This window comes from Gavia stellata, chromosome 14 (assembly GCF_030936135.1).
Source record: "Gavia stellata isolate bGavSte3 chromosome 14, bGavSte3.hap2, whole genome shotgun sequence".
Classification (NCBI taxonomy): domain Eukaryota; kingdom Metazoa; phylum Chordata; class Aves; order Gaviiformes; family Gaviidae; genus Gavia; species Gavia stellata.
The window spans coordinates 21,943,268-21,957,068 of record NC_082607.1 but is presented as its reverse complement, the minus strand read 5'-3'; the positions used below and the strand labels follow the sequence as shown (position 1 = coordinate 21,957,068).

The 13,801-nt window shown below is 38.6% G+C and overlaps 1 protein-coding gene across 2 annotated transcripts in view; it reads left to right on the top strand.

The window, feature by feature from the left end:
- LOC104256742 (ubiquitin carboxyl-terminal hydrolase 12) overlaps nucleotides 1–11,931 on the top strand; it is a 32,600-nt gene extending 20,669 nt beyond the window's left edge. For both annotated transcript variants that reach the window (XM_059824273.1, XM_059824274.1), the window contains 5 exons: nucleotides 398–474; nucleotides 1,380–1,463; nucleotides 2,124–2,321; nucleotides 4,339–4,417; nucleotides 9,584–11,931. In XM_059824273.1, the coding sequence (XP_059680256.1) occupies nucleotides 398–474; nucleotides 1,380–1,463; nucleotides 2,124–2,321; nucleotides 4,339–4,417; nucleotides 9,584–9,685 (540 nt within the window). In that variant the 3' untranslated portion in view covers nucleotides 9,686–11,931. The remainder of the gene's footprint in view (nucleotides 1–397; nucleotides 475–1,379; nucleotides 1,464–2,123; nucleotides 2,322–4,338; nucleotides 4,418–9,583) is intronic.
- The last annotated feature ends 1,870 nt before the right edge of the window (nucleotides 11,932–13,801 follow it).

Here is a 13,801-nt window from a genome sequence, read left to right as displayed (position 1 = left end):
GTATCAGTCTACAAAGCAGAGTGGAATATGGTTAAAGCTTCTCCAGCTCTGAGAGCTCTGAGTGGTTAAAAAATTGGTTTTGCAAGTGAAGTAAGGCGATGTGTCTTGAAGTCTCAAGGGGGAGAGAGATTTTGCAAGAAAGGTTTTTGGGTTTGGGGTTTTTTTTGGGTTTGGGCTTTTTTTTTTTTAACATTCCTCTCTGGATTGTAACAACACATCAGAATATTTCTTCAGTTTTAGCTTACCTCAAGAAAGGGCCTCTGTGTGTGTGTGTATATTTAATTTTTATCACTAAGGTCTCTACTTGCAACGAGGCCATTGCACTGTTCCAGAAATGGTTAAAAGAAATCTACCGGTTCTAAACTGTTATGAAATATGTCTTCTTATTTTTTTCAAGGTTAGTAGCAAAGATGAGGACTTTCTGGATCTATCGGTTGATGTGGAACAAAATACATCAATTACACACTGTTTAAGGTAAATGAAAATAGTTGTGAATGGAAAAAAAAACCTGCCTTTGGTCAGAAGGAAAGAGCCTAGCTGAGTTGCTCTCTTGTGCAACAGTTGTAGGCTTTGACTTACAGTAAAATACGTTCTGTTCAGAGTGCTGTTCATTTTCTCTTTATTGTGGCTTTTCGAAGCTGCTAGTTTCTTAGTGTTTTTTAGTGGTTAATGAGTACGATGATTTCTTAGCGGTATGTAAGATTGAGTTTCACTTTCTTTTATAGGGATTTTAATTTGTTACATCATATAATCAGGTTTTATCAAAACTAAACATGGTATATTTGGTTTCATAATAAATTCTTGTTTATTTTAATATTGTTACTGCATTTCAGTCGTCTGGCCTTGAAGTTTGTGGTCAGGGTTGGTGTTTTTTGCTGATAAAAATTTGCTCCGTGTATTTGACTGCTAGATCCAAGGCTTATCAGCTGCTAGGATACTGCAAACTGCATATAGCATCTGGCTTTTTAATAGCTGATAATGGATGTATAATTGCTAGGAGTTGAAAGATAATCCAGACTTTGGCTAGTCAATGGCTAATGGCTTAATGTTTAATGTCTGCCACCAAAGAAAACATGGAGTGGCTACCTCTGGAAACAAAACACAATCACCGTATTGCTGTTTATTACCTATCGTGTTTGACTCCTGCCCAGAAAGTATGCAGTTAATACTTGAGGGTGTAATTTCCAGATTTTTCCAGCTGAACACTGATGCTACATCCCAAGACTGGGTCAAATACACCTAAAATGTGTTTGGGAGGTATGAGCAATATGAATAAGAGGAATTTCTTTTGGGATTTTTCAGCATTATTAGTGGTGACTTTTAACTGGATGGTCTGGCTGAATATCCCTGCTTATCTGACTTCTCTTTCATTTCCACAGAGGGTTTAGTAATACTGAAACTCTATGCAGTGAATATAAATACTATTGTGAGCAGTGCCGCAGTAAACAGGAAGCACAGAAGAGGTAAGGTTCAAATATTCAGGCTAATGTAACTGTTCTCCTAAAATGGGCAGCTGTTGGAAAAATACACCTTGTGAATTCAGTAAAAAGAAAACATAAGACTGTTTCGGTCTGTGTTTGGTGGGGAAGGGAGTAAGGAAAAGTGGAGAGACCAAGTAACTTTGTGACAACCTTATCAGAGAGAAATGAAGAGATTAATTTTGTGTTCTTTCCAGAAGAGCTTATATCTGCTGCTTCCAGACATTCACATTTTCCCCAGTTAGCATTAATCAGCTTAAAGCCACTGAAAACCATCCCATCTGCTTTCACTATGAATACTGTATACAAAAATCTTATTTCTCGACTCATACTTGGTCACAGCCAGAGCAGCAATACAGATAGATATATTCCATCTCTTTCTTCCCATTGATGTGATGAAAAATTAATGTTTTCAACATAGACAGTTGTCCTGCATTCAGTTGTCAGTTGTGTAGCTAATCTTTCAGAGCAAATATTGCCTATTTTTGCTGGAATATACAGGAGAAAAGCAGCCTTTTGAAAATCTTCAACGTTTTAGACGCCTTTCAAGAAGCTTCTTCATATTGAAACTGTTCTTGAACAAAGCTTTGTTTTAGGTGATCTGCTAATACGTTGTTCTTTGTTTAACATATTTTTGTGGTTCAGAATGAGAGTGAAAAAGTTGCCCATGATTCTAGCTCTGCACTTAAAAAGGTTCAAGTACATGGACCAGCTGCATCGATACACCAAACTGTCCTACCGTGTAGTCTTTCCCTTGGAGCTCCGGCTCTTTAACACTTCAGGAGACGCTACAAATCCTGACAGAATGTATGACCTCGTGGCTGTAGTTGTTCACTGTGGCAGGTATGTTGGGTTTGTGCTTTCTGGACCTTAAATGCCTTTTCTTAGGATTTAAAAGGAGTCTGTCATCTATATGCCATTTTACAACAGTGCAGTGGCTGACAATATGGGAGCATGCTAAGCAGCGTCAGAGCTACTTCTCTGAAAGTATTTAAAAAAAAAAGTGTTTTGGTCTTTTCTTACTACTTTTTTACTGATTTAAATTTTGCTTTCTGAGTACACGGTCCAAGATTTGCTCTTTTATCAGCTTTCAAATATGGTAGCAATTCAGACAAGTTGTTTCTTTGAGCTGTAGCAAAGTAAGAGCAGTCTTTAAAAAAACCAAAAACAATAACAAAAAAACCCTTGCACCTCCAAACCTACTTTCCAGGAAAGCTAAATGAAATAAAAACAAATCTTGGAAAAACACTTACTAAAATACAATTAAGTTAGAGTTCTCGCGTTGCTACTTGCTAAACCATTGAAGTTTTTTTTAGAAGCTGGTGCCACCACGTGGAATAAGCAGTGTACTGCTGATTTTTTAAAATAGCCTTATTCACTTTATTAGTTGTAGTGGTTTTAATTCTGGTTTTAAAAGCAAAGAGGAAAAAAATTTTAGGCACTTCTAGGGGAAAGAGCAGTCGTGGAAGGCAAAACAATATTTGTAACTGCCTTCTGGAAGTGTGGGTTTTAAAGTAAGAAGTTATTACAGCACACAAATGTTTTGAAACATCTTTGTGAGGAGAAAGGCAATATAATCAACACACTAATATTGCATAGATTTAGTATCAATAAACTACATATAATTCTAGGTGATTTCTGTTGTGGTACAGTTGTACTATTTTTTAATTTATTTTTATAATTTTAAGATCTCATCCTATGCATTTTCTTCTGTGGATTCTTAATTTGCTATACCTGTAACTACACTTATGTGTTTTAACAGCGGTCATTAATAATTCAGATGTATTAAAAGGCTTTGCTTTTTCTTCTCAAAATTGTTGTCTTATATGGGGCTCTTAGGAGTCCTGTGACTAGTAAGTCCTTCTTACTAGGAACTTACCAAAGGCTTAAGATAATCTACATTTTCTAATTTTTTTGAGTTCTCAGAACTTGTTTTAAATATTTTGCCCTTGTAGTTTTACTTTTCATTTAGTTGCTCTAAATGAAGTTTCATTCTATGACGGGTAATCTATTCACAAATATCAATAATTCTGGAAGGACTAGAGAAGTACTTTCTTTTGCCTAAAGCTGGTAAGAGTAGAGGTTGTTTAAAAGCCTTATGTAGATCCTAAATAAAAGTAAAGCAGGGCGGGGAGGGGGTATAGAATATATATATTATTTTTTTTTTCCGCACTGTGTCCCTGGGCTGTTCTCAGAATTTGAGGTTAGTAGATTGATAGCTCGTAGTTTTCCATCCACATAGTTTATTACCCCAAACCGCTACCTTTTCAGGGCAGTCTGCCTGCCTTTACTCTGCGGATCCAGCTCCCTTTGAGTTAGGTCATTTTGTTGTCCCATCCCTTCAAGGTAAGCATTCAGGATATAGGTGACAGAATCGGACTGGAAACTGCCACCGGAAAATTGGGAACAGCAGTCGCAGAAAGCCTGTCTGCAGTCAGCCATAGGCTAAACTGCACTAAGAATGAAAAAAAATCTCCCGTGCAAATAAAATATTTCAGAGAGATAGCTGTTAAAATTTTTGAACAGTAGTCAAAATACTCAGCAGTGATGAATGCAATAAAACAGTGATTGAAATAACTGGCTTTTAATTTTGTTTTTTGAAATATATGAATGACTCTCTGAAATATTTATGAAATTGTGTATTTTGATTGTATTGTATTTGCAAGTAGCAAAGGCAGAAATTTTAATTCAAGCAATTAGGCAAAGTCTAAGAACCTAAACAATATTATGAGTGGTACTAGACAACATTAAAAGCCGGGAAGTCTAACTCTGCCAGTAATAACTGGAATCATGTGGGAGAGCAGGGGTCCTGCCTTTGTAGGCACGAGAGTAATAAGTCTTCAATCCTTTTTTCTGGCAGTGGTCCAAATCGTGGACATTATATCACCATTGTGAAGAGCCATGGCTTTTGGTTGCTGTTTGATGATGACATTGTAGAGGTAGGTACACTTTTACATGGTGAAAACAAGTGTAGACAGCATCACTCTCCAGCTCTGTTTTTATGTCTGGGATTAGCTTTTGCACCTGGGGAAATATTTCAGCAAAACATGTGCACAGAATAATTCTGGACGATTCGAAAGTAAACTTCAGTGGTTTTGTGCATCTTTGTTATAGAAGTAGCATGGAGAAGAGCAAACCAACACGAGGGCTGTATTGACACCTCAGACGTGGGGTGGTGTGCGCCTGTTCAGGCTGAAATACCACAATTGTCTTATTCAAGATCTGAAATGCTCTTATTTCAGCCCACCTTTGGGGCTCCTTTTTGTTGCTAACTTGCTTTGTGCTAGTTGCATTTCATTGCTGCATTTAAGAACTTCTAACCTTTTTTTGGTAGGCAGTTTTCCCCAACAAATTGAAGTGTAGAAAAACTGTAAAAAAAGACTTTGGGAGGCTGTAGTAAGGTCCTGAGGGTATACAAAGATATTTGGGCTATTGGCCATAATGTTTAAACAGTCTGCTCAAGCAAATTTTTCTTTAACTTTTCTCCTAACATATCTGTAAAGACTAATATCCAAAATATTTATATATCCATGTATTTCACATAATTATTAAGCAAATATCAAACAGTAGAACAAATACCACAGTAGAACTGCTTTTTGTAAAGATGGAATTGTACTGTTTGCCTCTGAGATCTCGTGATCAAGGTTAAGGTCTGATGCGAAGTGTCTAAATAGGTGCAGCAAAATCCTTGCTTGTGTTGATACAAAAATGATGTAGTACAACCTCCATTTTTTTTTTTTTTTTTAAATCATTGCTTAGCTTTGAGCATCAGGGGTGACTTCCTGGTGATTTGGATAGCTTGTATGACTATGAACAGTTGCCTTTCTCCCTTTAACCCTCTACTATATTTTGAGGGTTATTTTCCTCTGTTTCTGTCATGGCCAAAGCATGTAATTGTGTCAGCTAATTTTGGAAATTAGTGGAAATAGTGTTCACTTCAGTATTTTTAAATGCAAGTATTCACTGTCTTTTCCATCCAGGAGATAAACTTCACATTTTGAAAGTAGATGTAAAATCACCATCTTGTTGTTCTATATTTGTTTTCTATCAGTCACTTTTATGTTGTATCTTAGCTTTTAGGTCAAAAAAGAATTTCTTTTTATCCGCAAACACTGTTGACAGTTTCATAGATGTGCCAAAACATAGCTTTTAAATCTGCGCTGTCTGTTATTGGACAATAAATTCAAGGAGCTGTCACAAGTAAGCTAGAATGTAGTTCCTCTCTCCTGAGGGATGCCTTTTTTTTTTCCTTTAAGTTGCTTTTCTAACTTTAATCATGGCTTGCTTTTTTTAAGTTCATCTTCTTTTACAGGGTTTATCTAAAATGCTGTAAAAATAAAGCTCTTTGATCTAAAATTTCTACTTTTTGTGTTTTCCATGGTTCTTTGAGTTTTCAGTGTCTTGATTAGGATTAGCAGTGTAGCCCCATACTGTAGCACTACCTCTACCCCATCTGTGGATCTGGAAGTTTAAGATTTCTTTTCCTGCTAAAAGACTCTCCCTGGCTGGCATTTGCACATGTTGCTTGTTTTCTGTGAAATTTAGGCTTTGTTTTTTCCTGCCGGTGGAGGGGATGAAAAATTGCACAGGAGATTTTTGCACATGAGTCACTGGAGATCGTTGGCCCTTTCTGATGAACAGTTGTTCCTTGGCCTGCTTTGAAGAGTATAGCATAAGGATTCCTGCTGGATTTATCCCAGAGGATCTCTTCGCTGACCAGCCATTGTAGTTGCTCCTGCCTTCTAAGTGTGTGATGAACATGAAGATTTCATTTCACCTCCCTCTGTCTAGGAAGCACCACCCTTTCTCTTTCCTTGACCTTCTAGAACTCACTTGAATTTCTGGCGATTAGGTGATCGAGGAGAACAGGATAGTGGCGACTGCTCTTCCTCTGCTGATGCTACAGGCTGCTGGAAGAAGTAGTTGCAGTTTTACTCATCTGTTCTCTCTCTTCCTGCTTAGTCATCAGCTCTTGAGAATTAGTTCCTTACTAGTGCTGTAGGCTATGCGCTGAAAAAGTGAAGTAAAGCCACAACTGCCTTTGTCAGTTCCGTCTGCTGCCTAAAGAGATTTAAATAATCTACTCTGAACTTGACCAAGTACTATTTTCAAACTGTTTGTGATTGGCCTTAAGGTGACAGCACAGGAAATACATTGCTATATATGACATTACAGAGGTCGTCCTCAAAAACGGAATGGCAAAAAAACCCCAAATCCCCTAAAGCGTGAGTTCTGCTTAAGTTTCTGGTTTTAGGGCTAACCGCAGGAGTCTTCTGCTCTTCAGAGACTCTAAGAACATGGAAGATGATTTTTTTAATCTTTTTTTTCTAAGCTTTGGAGACTTAACATTCTAGGTGTGTACTGGCTACATAACAAAACAGGTGTTAGCGGACTTCAGAAGATGAATCCAAAGCCCATGTACTTGTATACAGATATTGCAACTGAAAGAGAACACAGGAGAAAGCTTTTTCCCCTTAAATACAGCTAAAAAGCTTTGTTGCATTTTTGGCAAGTGATATGAATTAATAGCTCTGAACTGTCAATAGGAAGTAGTTTATCCTTATTACCCACTAAATGTCAGAAGTGGTGAAGTCATATTTATTTATCTATTTGGATTTGGTTGGAAGGCCAACTTTCAATTAAATTGAAGATAGATGATAATCAAACATACTACATTGCATCTGAAAAGCAACTGCATCAAATCCAGGAGGCAAATCAGTCCAAATGGGATACTGCGCCAAGCAAAATTAATTGAGAAACATGGCTAAATGATCTCTGGCTAATTTGACATGTTGTCATTAGAGCAGCTAAGTGATACATCACAGTGACAATGTTTATCTGAAACAGAGAGGGAAAAGTGTCCATCCAGGGAGTTCTCCAAATTGCGAGAAGGGGGAGAACGATTGTATATCTTCGCTTAAATATTTGTTCAGAGATTTGCAACATTCAGTTGAATGTTATGAATGGTCTGCAGGAAAAGGATTTGGTTTGGGGAACCAGAATAGATGTCTGGAAATGAGCAAAGGATATTTAAGCTCGGTTAACAGGAAAACTCATCTTAATGCCAAGTGAGGCTGCAGAATCCTAAAAGCAGTTGTGAAATCATCAACTGGTTGTTACTGTAAAGCTGCAACTGGCTAAAACCTCGCTGTCCACAATATATGTGGTCAACTAGGATGGGAAGAATAGAGTCTATATATCCTCTTCCAGTTCCACTGTGTTTTCTGTGGATAGTGGAATTAAAAAAGGAAGTCGGTTTTGCTGTGATAAAACTAAAAATATCTGTAGGATGAATTAATCTATATCAAATGTTTGAGTTGCATTCAAAATGAGTAGTGGAAATAAACTTGATTGCATGGCAAGTTAGTTGGCACTTAAAATAAACCGTGTTTGAGTTGTCTGCTAAATATATTACAAGGGCTGAAGAATGTTCTTTTGCTATTTTTCTGTTAAAATGTGTATCTAACAGTTTGTAGTAGACATTATGTTAATAAATTGTGTGAAAATGCAAAAGCCCTCAGTACAGTATTTCAGCTCTGAAGTCCTTGAATGGAGAAGAGAGAAAGACAAAGCATCTGTTCGGGGTTTCCCCCCCCCGCCCTATTTTTTTTTTTAAAAAAACAGAAAGTGTTTAACAAAACTCTTCAAGGGAGAATTTCTGCAGCTCTGTTCTGCAGTTGATGAATCTTCTGGAAACTTACTGACTATGTCTGTGTTTCTTGTGCTTCAAAAAGGCTGGGAAAAGGATGGCCTGAACTTGCAGGTGGTTTGGCAGTGCCACTTAGAGAAACCAATGCTTTTGTGTTTGCTGGTGATGCTCATGCCTGTTCAGTGAGCAACGATTTAGCACACTGCCAGAGGGATTCTGTAGCTGAGGAGGCTCCTTGATGGAGTCATAGCATGGTCCCTTTTCTTTTAGAAAGTAAGCACAAATTGGTCTCCCTCTCACGATCAAAGCAGGTGTTCAAGCCAGAGCTTCTTGTATTCTGAACATTCCTTTGCTTCCTCAACTTTATTCCTTGGGGAATAAAGGGAAACTTTAGGCTAGTCTCCTTTTGGTCCTCCACGACAAAAATTCAGGCTACTTCAGCCTCTCATCTCTGTGGATCCAGAGTCCTAAAGGTATTTTAAAATACTGAAACACAGCGGAGTGCTGAGTAACACAAGTCATTGGGAGTATTTTATTGCAGTATTTTGGTCTCTGTGCTTGCTCTCCGCTGACTGCAGAATCAAATTCGGTAATGTGAAGCCAATCGTTCTCAGGAGCGGGATCAAGACTGTAGAACTTGCATCTTTAAAAGCCCTTTAAAAATGCCCTGCAGGCCTTGCTGGTTGGAGTGTAAAATGAAAACCTGCTTTTCTGCACATAGTTCACAACTTCAAATATAAGCAGACCATTTAATCCTATAAATATGGCAAATAATTTATTTCTCTTAAAACACAAACCTTGTGATAATATTCCAGTAGGCATTGTACCAGCAAATCCTAAGGAAAGAAAGATCTCATAAGACCAGAAGATCATAATCAGATGAGATCCACAGATTTCATGGTATAATTACCAGTAGCACTTGGAGGACTTCCCTACATAAGAGGGCCACAAGAACTTTAAAATCTGGAGTTATTTTAGCTGAATGTTAAGTCTGCTCAAGACGGTCCTTATGTACTCCCAACTGTACAAAAATCTTCTTTGCTGATGAGTGACTTGCTTTTTTTTTTTTTTTTTTCTGTTGACATTACAAACCTGGAGTCAGGAAAGGTAACACCAGTCTGAATGAGAAAGCAAATATAAAAATGACATGTACTCTTTTAAGGATACAATTTCATGGATCCCTTTTTGTTTATAGTCCAGCTTAAGAGTGCACCTTCTCCGAGAGGTTTATTATTTTGTCTTGATTTCCTTTTTTTTCAATAGTGAATAAGGTAATAAGTGGAAAAAATGTTTTGTTGTATTTGGTTGGATTCAATGACACTGAAATATTGTTGTATTGCTACTGCGTGGCTTTCCAGCGTCACCCCCGAGAACTGAAAATAATGCTTTGTCTGGGAAAGGGATTCTTAGGGTGGTGTTTTGACTGAGGCTAATTATAACTCTGATTAATTTTCAGAAAATTGATGCCCAGGCCATCGAAGAATTCTATGGGTTAACATCAGACATTTCCAAAAACTCAGAATCTGGATATATCCTCTTCTACCAGTCAAGAGACTAAGACAAAAGATACATGAATACAAATAAAAGAAAAAAGGGATCAAGATATGTCCAAATGGAACATATTTGTGACAGCAGAAGCAGTTCCTCATTGTTGCTGTAGGACCAGGACAGATCCAGCGGGGCGGATAAAGGTTTCTCCCTGCCATTTCGTGGAGGATTAGTGCTGACTGCCGTAACAAGAAGAGCTTTTGTTCCAGTTTTCTTTCTGGGCTTTTTTTTACGTGCTATCTTCCAAAATCTGTGTTACCTCTACTTGAAACCTGGCTGCTTATTTGTTCATGAACTGAAGAAGAGATTTAAAAGTAGCATTGTAGAATTTTTACCATTTAATGTTGGCCTGAGGCTATACCTTGGTTTCTGCCATCATCGTTTTTCTGTATTTTAGCAGAATGATTTCAATATTCAGTGTCAGCTGAAGGCATATTTTAGGATATGAACAGCAGCTGGTTGCTGGATATTTTTGGTGACTCAGACTTGAGAAGCAGTACAAAGCTAAGACATATTGGAAATGTCAAGTCTGTAATTTTTATAAAAAAAAACAGACAAAAAACTCTCTCTGCAGCATTGTAAATTTCCCCATTATGCATTATCTTGGTTTTAGATAACACTAACAGCGCTGCTTCTTTTTATAGTTTTATTTTTACTGTTCTGTTTCTTCTGCAGAAGGTGTAGAACGTTGTCCACATTCAGCCTAGTCTATTGTGTGTTTTTTCTTTTGAAGCAGAAGTTTTGACTCAAAGCCACGTTGCTGCAGATTTAGGGGGAGCAGAAAAGCAGTTACCTTCTGAAGAATATGTCTGGCAACCAGTTGCTGTAGAAAGGTTGAAGTTACAGCTGTTGCGTAAACCAAAAGTGCCCTCATTCTGAAACAGGATCTGTTCAACATTTCATTCAATACATGATAAACTGATGCAACTAGCATTTTGAATCTATGCTAATACACAGAAACAGCACTAATTGTGAAGGGTTAACCAAGGGAAGCATTGTTTATGTAACTAATCCAGTTGTTCTTAGTCTTCAAGATAATGAACAAGTAAGAAGGAAAACACACCAACCACCCCAGACATTACCTTGCTAAGTGTTCCTCATCATCTGCTGGTAATGTTTGCATCGATCTGGGAATCATAACACCCCCCGAAAAATGCTTCTGATTGTTTTACCTCTATAGGCCTTGCTTAACAGGGGAAATTGTTAGTCTTTTGAAGACTGAAATTAAGTAATTATCCGTTACGTGTGTATATATTATAATCTCAAGGATAACTAGAAAGAAAAGACTTAAGGAAGTTTGTAAGAAATCTCAGAAAATCTTCTGTAATTTTCTTTTCGAAAAGTCCTGTTGCCGTGCCAAAGCTTGTCGCAGCTGGCTCTAAACTACCAGTGGAAATGAGTATTTTCCTTTCTTCATCTTGTTAGGTAACACAAGAGCTGTCCTCTGTGTGGTTGTTCCCAGCACAGCCATTCATGGTGTACACCAGTGATTGTTGTTTTTGAGGACATGTAACTTATGCAATTCTGTGGCTTGTACAGGATATATAAAATATTTTACCAAAATATTGTCCTCAGGAAAACAGCATTTCACAAACAGTTTCTTGTGGTGGCTGTATGTATCTGTTTCTTCTTATCATGACCAGAAATGTAATGTTAGCGATTAACTCCTGTCTTCAAAATGCAAAGTGATCATTGCCATTGTATTCCAACTGGGTACAGGTTCCATTCTCCTGGCACATCTCCTCTTCCAGAAGATAAAATATGGACATTGGGTTTTTTAATTCTTTTTTATTATACAGAGTACTGTCATTTTAAGAGACATATTCAAGCAAACGTTCTTGTCATCTTGTTTCTATTGTGTGAAAATTGTTCCTGGCTAAGAGTCTTCTCCCCGTGTTCACACACAAGCTGTGAGTCCTCTCGTGGTGGCGCTACCAGAAGCCTGTCATCACTAAGTCTTGCAAAAAATGAAAAAAAAAAAGAGCACTGAGTTAAAAATAATCTAAACAGTAAATACAAAAATTAATGTAGTACATTAGACATGTATTTTGTATATCTGGCGATACATTTTTACAAATAAAATACCTGACTGAGAGATAATATTGAAAGATATATACTATAGATTAAAAACTGTTAAAAGTGCACTTTTGCTACAGATTTATAAGGAGACTAAAAGGAATTAATTGGAAGAGAATGGTGTGATATTACTTCTGTATAATAAATGACCCCACCTGTCTCCAATAAAGGTCATGTATGATCAAATGCACATGGCCCAAATGCTTTTCCTTGAATTTCAGTCCCAGGCAGAAAGAAAAGTAATTGGTTAAGGTGCTGGCTCTCCTTAGCTTCTCCCTCCGTGCTGGCTGGCTGGGGGATTCTGACCCTGCTGTACTTGCATGCATAGAACCCGTGCACGAGCAGTTTAAACCAAGACAAATTAATAATTTGGTGTCGCAGATTATAACTGATGTGCTGGTAAACCGAGGAGAGGTTACCCAGGGCCTTTTCCCCTGACAGCCATCCCACTGCTGGTATTCCTTAATCTCTTCATCATCTCCTGTAGCTCTGCCGTTGCCTTTCCCTGTGATTTCCTTTTTCCTTCTCCCTCTTTGGTTGGACTTGATGATCTTACAGGTCTTTTCCAACCTTAGTGATTCTGTGATTCTTTCATCCCTTGCTGTCGGACTCCATAAGACTGTTGCAAATATTATCTGACTGATCTGGAACGGAGATGTTTAAAAGCAAAAATAGTACCATATGCTTGGAGCTTTTCAAGTTTGTTTCCGGACAGGTCTTCATTTCTGTGTCTTTCTGTGGAGTTCACTTCTATAAGGGGAAAATTTGATCAAAGGCTGCTCCCGTGAGTAGGAGTTCATGGGACTAGGTCAGGACGCAATAGAAGCAAATGAGATTGGAAAATGACAGCTGCTCTGTAAAAACACATTTTAAATCCAGAATACTGTCTGGTCCTTGCTAATGTGTGACCCAGCAGGACAACAAATAAACGGAGCTAATTTTAACTGCAGTGAACGTGAATGTGACTTTCAGTCACTTTAGAAAGAGTATTACCCAGAACTAATTTTGTTGAGGGCAAACAACCAAAATCAGAACGTCTGAAAGCAATGTGGGTTTAGCTTTGAGTACCAGTAAGGCAGGATTGATACTAGGATTTGGGAGCTGGTCTTGTCACTTCAGGTCTTCTCCAGAACCTGGCGCTGGAGTGAGGGTGAAGACCATCCCACGGTCGTTATTTGTCTCTGCTGACCAGCAGCAGCAGCAAAATGCAGCCTGTGTGGCTGTTCCAGTTTGGCAGATCCTCCAGTTTGTTCGTGGAGAGGCTCTGCCCTGAAGACTTCAGAAACAGAGGTTGTTTATGAATTAGTGTTTGTGCTTGGCATGTTCTAGTTACCAGCAGGAGCTTTTAAAGTCACCATGCCAGCTCAGTTTAGGATATGTTTAAAACAAATCATATTTGATTGGTACAAGAAAGAAAATAGACTAACAAAGGCCCCTGAGACAAGTAAAACCTTCCCATTGTAGTCCTCGGCATTCATCAAAAGCAAACAATCCCCTGAAACATAATTAATTCTCGACATGTAAAGTCCTGCTAGCGTTTGCTGTTGTTGCACTAATTAACCTTCGGGCTACTTCTGTCTGCTTCCTTCCCGCTCCTGCAAAATCAGGTCTAGCTACAGAATTTGCTTCCACCTACCCAGCCAGCCTGCTTTGCTTGGCTCCTGAAAGCAGCAGCCGCATGGGGTTAGGAGTCTGTAAGTGACAGTCCGGAGCACGTAAGGTTAAAATTGAAGCGGTATCGGTGGGACAGCGTGAGGGTCATCTTGGCCTTTTCTTCTGAAGACGATGCTTTGCAAAGGAAAATGGTTTGATCCTTTCTACCATCTGGCTGCTGGTTTTAACTAACTCGCCTTCGTGGCAGCACGCGTTTGGGGAGGATGCGTGCTGGCTGTGGGAAACTTCTTTGGCGTCAAAGCAGAACCACGCAGCCCCGGGCCGGGGCGAGGATCTCGCTGCTAGAGGCTGTGTGTACAACAGTCTGTAGCAGCGTTAGACCTGGTGGCATGGACTGCAGAGCGTCGCCGCAGGTCCCGGGGCAGCCCGAGCTCCT